At 46.3% G+C, this 7,744-nt stretch overlaps 2 protein-coding genes across 2 annotated transcripts; both read left to right on the top strand.

Moving 5' to 3' along the window:
• The first annotated feature begins 2,099 nt into the window (after positions 1 to 2,099).
• On the top strand, positions 2,100 to 6,292 carry LOC132338505 (UDP-glucuronosyltransferase 1-6-like). The gene is made up of 2 exons (XM_059868154.1): positions 2,100 to 3,020; positions 6,269 to 6,292. The coding sequence occupies exons 1-2, from the start codon at positions 2,172 to 2,174 to the stop codon at positions 6,290 to 6,292; spliced, it is 873 nt and encodes a 290-aa protein (XP_059724137.1). The 5' UTR covers positions 2,100 to 2,171.
• A 71-nt stretch (positions 6,293 to 6,363) lies between these two features.
• LOC132338506 (UDP-glucuronosyltransferase 1-6-like) lies at positions 6,364 to 7,147 on the top strand. The gene is given in 4 exon segments (XM_059868155.1): positions 6,364 to 6,665; positions 6,667 to 7,011; positions 7,013 to 7,053; positions 7,056 to 7,147. Coding segments are annotated over 4 exon segments (780 nt in total).
• The last annotated feature ends 597 nt before the right edge of the window (positions 7,148 to 7,744 follow it).

Genomic DNA, 7,744 nt, shown 5'->3' on the forward strand with positions numbered 1-7,744 from the left:
TTTATTAGAGGGATTTGACATCTCCTGCAATGGGTTCATTAGAGGGGCTTGGGGATCTCTTTTCATGGATTTATAAGAGGTAGTTTGGGATCTCCAGTCACGGATTTATTCCAGCCTTGGCCGGCGTGTTATAGCTACCCTAATAATTCCCTCCTGAGGATTCCCTAATCATTCCTGAGCCTGGCATTGGCCAGCCTGCACCTGACAGAATCATCCACCTTGGAAAAGACCTCCAGGATCATCCGGTCCCAGCCCCACGCCAGCACTGCCATTGTCACCCCTAAACCACGTCCCCAAGTGCCACATCCAGGCTCCTCCTGGACACTTCCAGAGATGGCGACTCCACCACCTCCCGGGGCAAATTATTCCAATGCTTAACCATTCTTCCAGTCAGTTGGGTTTTTTTTCCAAATACCCCCTCTGAACCTCCACTGGCACAACTTGAGGCTATTTCCTCTCATCCTTTCCCTTGGGACACAGCAAGACAGCCCGATCCCACCCCTGCTCCTGTCAGGGAGACGTAGAGCACGACAAGGTCCCCCCTGAGCCTCCTTTTCTCCATAAACACCCCCAGTTCCCTCAGCTCAGGAGAGTTTTTAACCCCTTCCCTGGCTCTGTTACCCCTCCCTGGACAGGGTTGCCCCCAAATTTGTGCCTTTTCACTCAAATCCAGCCTTCCCACTGTCCCTTGGCTCAGCTGTGAGCAGGGAGTGCCTTTGATCTTGTACTGCCTTGAACTCAGCAAATTCCAGAATTCCTGGCTGGGATAACCTGGGATAACAAAGCCAACTGAGGGAGCCTCTGACAAGTTCACAAACACTGAGGTACTGATTAACTTCAGCTGTCCTGGGATTGCCTTTGCACCCACTCCTCTTGCTGAAGGTTTGGATGGAAAATCCATCCTGCAGCAGGAGGGAGGGGAGGGCAGGACATTTCCCTGCCAGCCTTCTCCTTATCCCAAATCAGCAAACAGCTGGGGTGCCATCACAAAATACTGAAATTAACTTTTCTTTGTGAGAAAATTCTGTTTTCTAAACTGGTCAGCATGCCAATGCCCATTTCAGAGTGTGCCTTATAAAAATCTGAACATATTTAGTACTTGTTACTATGATGTTTTTCCTTTGCAGTTTATTATAGAAGATTCACAGAGTGTTTTAGTCTCTTTTAACTCAAAGTTTCTCCCCCCTACTCTGATACTCAAAGAATTGGTTTTCTGGAAAACCATCCTGACATAAAACTGCTCTCTGCTGCCTTTCCAATAGAAATAATTAAAGACGTTGGAAAAACAGGAAAAATGAATACATAATGCTGGTATGAGAAAAACAGTATTCAGTTCATTGTGGTGCATTGACCATGGCATGAAGGGAGAGACCTTGTGTGCCTGAGGGATGGAGGCTTCATGGCTCTCAATATCCTGGGGTGCATTATTTTTAACTTTGCCATCAGTGGCAATGCTGTGAGGCTGGGGAAATCAGGTCTGTGCTGAACCTGCTCCTTTGCTGAGTCAGGTCTGAAACCTGAGCCTCCAGAGGTTGCTAAAACTCATTTAGTGCTGGTCTGAATCCTGGTCGGGAGGAGTTTTCAGCCACCCAGGGGCCACCTCCCAGGCTGGGAAACAACTCTGTAAAGTGAGAGCTTGGGCTATACAGAGAGGCCAGCCCCTGTCAGCACCTCTTTGTGGTGCCCTTGGCACTGAGGAGATTCCTGTCAGCTCAGAAGAGCCTTGAGCCTTGTCCTAGGGTCTCCTGCTCCATCCCTGGAGGAATCACCTGAGGATCTGTGTCTCCAACTTGGACAGGCTCTTTTTCATTTGTTACTTTGGGCAGGGAGTTGCTCAGAGCAGTGTCGCCTTCCTGGCTCCTGGCCAAGGTGGAACACGAGGCACAGCAAAGATGAGACCAGAGGGATCCCAGTAGCACGGTGAGGAGCTCATGGAACCTTGAGGAACTCCAGGGACTCAGCACTGAAAAGGTCACCAAATCTTGGCTTTCCAAGTAAGGAGGGAAAAGGCAAAATAAATTACCCACAATCCAAAGCAGTGAATCATTAACAACAGGAACATCAAAGAGCAGAGGGCAATAAATTCACCCATCAGTTGCTTTCCAAAGTATCTTCAGCCTACAACCTGCAGGAAAAATCTCTTCCACGGTCCCTACTCCAACCACAGCAACATGGCTTTGAGACTTTGCTCTGCCTGGATTTCCATCCTCCTCCTCCTGCCCAGCCTCTCGGATGGAGGGAAGCTCCTGGTGGTGCCCATGGTGGGAAGCCACTGGCTGAGCATGCAGGAAGTGGTGGAGAAGCTGAGCGAGAGAGGACACGAGGTGGTGGTGCTGGTTCCTGAGGTGAGCTGGCAGATGAAGACCACGCAGGCCTACAAGGTGGTCACGCACCCGGTGAGCCAACCCCTGGAAGAGCTGGATAACGCCTTCCAGGAATACGTCGCCGTGCACCTGACACCAAAGCCTTTCCCCCTCAATGCCCTGGCGATGTTCAACGCCTCTGTGCATGTTTTCAGCACCTTCTTTGGGCAGTGCAAGGACCTGTTCCGCAGCCAGGAGACCCTGAGGTTCCTCAACCAAAGCGGCTTTGATGCCATCCTGACAGATCCAGCCTTCATGTGTGGGCCCATCCTGGCCCACCATCTCTCTCTTCCCTTTGTGTTCTTCATGAGGGGATTTGGTTGCAACCTTCACTTTGCAGCCCCACAGTGCCCAAGCCCTCTGTCCTACATCCCAAGACTCTTCAGCTTCAACTCAGACCACATGACTTTTTCCCAGAGGGTTGAAAACACCCTGATTTCCCTCCTGGAGCTTGATTACTGCAACGGCTTCTATGCAGAAGCACTTAAGCTTTCCTCAGAAGTTCTTCAGAGGGATGTGTCTCTGATGGACCTTGTGAATTCTGCTGCCATTTGGATCCTGAGGTTTGACTTTGTGTTTGAGTACGTCAGGCCAGTGATGCCCAACATGGTCTTTGTTGGGGGGATCAACTGTGCTAAGAAGAAACCACTGCCTAAGGTAATGTTCCTTCATCTACAGATTGTACATTTCTCAATGAAAAGTCATTATCTTGTTTCAGGAAGTTTATCGGTATTGATTTTCTATTTCTAGTGATCATTTAATTCATTCAGGTTTGAGTAATTTTTTCAGATCGGCTGAAATCAAACAGCCTTGATAGAGACTAACTTGAATTAATGAGGGTTTTATAACAAACCAAAGAAAAAGGGATTTCATTGGCCAGATGGAAATTACTGTCCTCAGTGAATGTGTCTTAAGCACCAAGCAGATCCAGTTTTGATTTCCTTTTAACAGCATCTGACATCTATTTCTTTTATCTGATCAAAAACCCAAGAGTCATCTTTTGTTTTTAACTCCAGGCACAAAGGCACCAGTTGATTCTCTTTTGGTGTATTCTCATGAAAAGTTATTTCCAAACTGTGGCTGTCTGTGTTAGGTTACTCCTGTTTATGAGGGTGAAATAGAAATGTTGCCTTGAAATGGCAAGAAATAATCTTAGAGTCGTGGATTGGGTGAAAGACACTTGAATGCAGAACTCAGATCAGTTCTCATCCCTTGACATTCGCTTTTACCAGAGTTGTTCTGCAGGGTCTTAAAGGTAATCTAGAAATCTAAATCTATTGTGATAGTCAACTTGCAATCTCTGAAATGGTTACACAGGACATTTCTATCCAGGCACAGAGCAGGACACAAATCTCTTTCCCAGGAAATTGCTCCATCACTTTTGAATTGTGGTCACGCGATATCTCTGCACAATGTCTTTGAGCTCAAGGGGTGGGATTTCTCTTTCCTCATTCAGATTTTTCGATACTCTTTTACAAGCTGATGGAGAGCCCTCTAAACATGATAAATAAGGCAAAGAATAATATTATTACCTAGAATATTAGCATAAAATTATATTGAAGGCATTCTATCACCTTAGTGCTCTGGAGAGTTGGTGCCAGTTTGAGATTTAAGAGGTAAATTCTTGCTGCTTCCACAATATAAGTCTTTACTTTTATATCCTGACGGTCTCAGAGCTGCAAAGAGTCCATTAGTTTCCTTACAAGGATAGAGACCTCCTGCCCTCATTTTATCCCTGCAAGCTCCTCTCTTCACACTCCTGTCTGGTGAACAATCCCATGTTCCACACCTGGAAAAATCTTGTGTAATTATCCTTTCTTCAGTCTCTTTGTAGCTATATTTTCTACAGACTGCAGGGGAATTTCTGCTCTTTCACTTTGAATAGTGCCCAGCAGGCGAGTGTAAACAAGAGTAAAGTGAGTCACAGGGGGTAATGGAATCTGCCTGTTCACACACACCAGCAAAGGCCTGGATTGGTCATTACTGCTCAGAAACATAATCCTGTGGGAAGAATAACGAGTTCCCCAAAGCCTATTGAACCCCCATTGCTCAACAGGTATGGAAAGAAAAAGGATTACTGGGAGAGGGAGAGAAAAGAGGAGATTCAAATTGCAGATTCTTCCTCAGACAAGGAGTTCACAGGCCTTTTTCTTACACCAATTCCATAGTTTTCCACAGGCAGGGCAATGGGCCAAGGTGGTCTCATTCCAGGTAAGAGCTCCTCTCTGCTGCATCTGATGTGGTCCCGTGGAGGAGCTGCTCTGAGCTGAAGGAGCTCAGGCTTGTGCAGAACTGGCCCTACTTACCTTATCCAGCTGGGAATCCAATCCTAAATTGTGTAAGGATCATCACAGAGCTTGTGGGAGAACATGAGACCACAGCGTTGGGCCTGGGGGAACACAAACTGCATTTACACCTCGATTAAGCTGTCTCAGGCTGATTTCCTCTTGGCCTGCACTTTGTATGGGGATGTGTCTCAGCAGCAATTACACCTTCATTAACAGGCAGAGAAATCCCAAGTTTCCAGCTCCTCAAGTGTCTGAAGGTTCACCACAAGGTTTGCAGGAATCAGAGCCAATATCTCAGCTCTAAGACGTACCTGAAGAAAGTGTGGCCATCCTGTCAAGAGACTTTTTCTGTTATAGTCAAGGGAAATGAACTCGTATTGGCCGTTCTCAGCCAACTGCTGTTGCCACTGAAAATCCAATTGAGTCCAGAGTAGAAAACACACCAAGCAGCAATTTCCAAGGTAATTTGGTCACCTCTTATCACAGGAGTTGCAGTGAAGTCTTTGCATCCAGATTTCCTGCACTTAATGACAATTATTTGTAAATCCCTTCAGTGTCCTGCTTTCAGTCTGTGCTGTCTCCCACCTCTCCTGCACAGGGCCTCTCCAGAAATTAGTTTTCCATGTCTAAGGGTGGTTCCTCCATGTCCAGAGTGACAGAGTGGAGCTACACAGGACACTCCCTGCACTCTTTGAGTGTCATGAGACAAATGCCTTTGCCTCAGGCTGTAAGGATTTGTTTCTCCCAAGTGAGGATGCTGGGAGTGCCAGCACCATTTATAAAAAGAATGGGAAAACTGATGGCTGCTTCTCATCACAAGGACTCCTTGCTTAGCACCCTCCAAAAGGCTTTGCTCTGGCATTGCTTTCACTTGCACAAAGACAAAACCTTCCTGCAGTGGCATTAGTGGGAGGTGTCACACCTTCTCCTTGATTTTGTCTTGCTCAAAACCCATGGAAGGGGTTTTCAAGACACCAACCAAAGACCAAAACTCCTTCTTTGTGTCCCTGTGGTGGCCTCCTTTCCCATTCTTTGCCATGACCCATCCATTAGTTCACTTTTTGCTTTAGTTCCAGGAGAATTAAAGCTAAATGGGATCATTCTCCTCAGATTTGGGATTGCCTGGTTGATCCTGGTGGCCATGACATCTTTGTAAGAGGTGCAGGTTTGGCTGCTTCCAGGGGGTGGGAATTCAACCTCAGCCTTGTGTCCTCAGGAATGGAGTTGCATCCATTCTGCTGGGTGTATTTTTATTATCTTCTCACCGTTTATGTACCAGGTCAATGTTTTTAATTACAGTTATTGTTACAATGTAACATCCCCGCTCTTGGTGTCACAGACTTAGTGCTGACAGAGTAGTAGTGCTGACAGAGTTTGAAGATTAAACATTAATAGAAACTACAAAAGTGTCTGTTAGGACACAGCTTCCCTTCCCTTCCACAAACACAGGCAAAATCACAGGCTAATCACACCCGCATTGGGAAGTTAAATATTAATTTCTGCAGCCAATAAATTCCTTGCTTACACAGCACAGACCATTGTATAAAGGAGTGCATGGATCCCTCTGGAGCAGAACCCTCTGGTTCACTCCCATCAAAATGGCTCTTTTTTACCAAGGTACCTGGATACTTCTCCTCCTGACGCTGTCTTTAGCCCTGGCTGAAGGTGGAAAGATCCTGGTGGTACCTCAGGATGGAAGTCACTGGCTCAGCATGCACCCGGTAGGGGAGAAACTGCAGCAAAAGGGACACGAGGTTGTTGTGCTTGTACACTCCACCAGTCTGTATATGAAGTCAGAGGAGCCTCAGAATTACACAGTCCAAGCCTATCCAATCCCTTACACCGAGGAATACTTGGGTGAAATGCTCATGGCCTTTGTTAGTGCCCATTTTATTGAACAGTCTGTTTGGAATGTTGTTCTGACCTCGTATCAAAGCACAATAGAAATCTCCTCAGTCTTCTTCACCAACTGTAAGAGCCTCCTGCAGAACGAGGAGCTGATGCAGGATCTGAAAGAGCAAATTCCACGTGCTTTTCACAGACCCCATCCTGATGTGTGGGCCCCTGGTGGCTGAGTATCCTTCCCTTCCTTCCTTCTACTTCCTGCGGGGCTTTCCCTGTGGAATGGATTCTGCTGCTGCCCAGTGCCCAAGCCCTCCTTCCTATGTCCCCAGGTTATTCTTGGATAATTCAGACAGCATGACGTTTTCCCAGCGGGTGAAGAACATGCTGGTCAATCTGCTGGAGCTGTTCTACTGTAAGCCCATCTATGATAACTTTGAAGAGCTTGCATATGAGGTTTTGAAAAAGAAAGGGACAGTGACAGAACTGCTGAGCTGTGGATCCTTCTGGCTGATGAGATGGTTTTGTCTTTGAGTTCCTGAGACCAGTGATGCCAAACATGGCTTTATTGGAGGCATTAACTGTGTTCAGAAGGAAAAACTGTCTCAGGTACAAAACTTTCTTTTGGTTTTCTATGGAAAAGGCAAAGTATAAATGTATCACAGAATGGCAGAATGGTTTGTGTTGAAAGGGACCTTAAAGATTCTCTCGTTCCATCCCCCTGCCATCCTGGGCAAGGGATGTCACTCCCATCCTTACATCAAACCCTGACTGACAACAGCTTGGTCTTCAAAGATTGAAATCCTGCAGGATGCAGAAATGTTACTTCCTAATAGCCAGCAGTCAGATTCTATCACATCCTGCCAAACCTAAAGCCTTATCAGACTTAATTAGGACAGTCTAAGTGACATGTAGCTTTTATGCAGTTGAGAGTCTCTTTTGCAGAACTGAAGAACTTTGCTATCCTCCTCTCCCAGCTGTCTCGTGCACTGTCCATTTATCCCCTCTTCTTTCATCCACAGTGAGGGTTATAGGACTGAAGACTTTGCTGATTTTCTATCACAGCCAACCACTGGATTGATTCCTTTCCATCTGCCTTTATTGTCAAGGTGTCAATATCCAAGCTCCATAAGCAATCCTCCTCCAGTTCCATCCTCTCCTTCTCTTCTAGATTATTAAATTAGGCTTTATGCTGTCCTGGGTATGGATATCTCCTGTAAATTTCCATTTGGACTTTTGTAGATCAACCTT

The sequence above is a fragment of the Haemorhous mexicanus genome, chromosome 26, assembly GCF_027477595.1.
Source record: "Haemorhous mexicanus isolate bHaeMex1 chromosome 26, bHaeMex1.pri, whole genome shotgun sequence".
Taxonomy (NCBI): Eukaryota; Metazoa; Chordata; class Aves; order Passeriformes; family Fringillidae; genus Haemorhous; species Haemorhous mexicanus.

Coding starts and splice junctions, on each gene's coding strand:
- LOC132338505 (XM_059868154.1), top strand. CDS start 2,172: ATGGCTTTGAGACTTTGCTCTGCCTGGATTTCCATCCTCCTCCTCCTG. Junction 3,021..6,268: donor AGAAGAAACCACTGCCTAAG/GTAATGTTCCTT, acceptor TTTTTTACCAAG/GTACCTGGATACTTCTCCTC.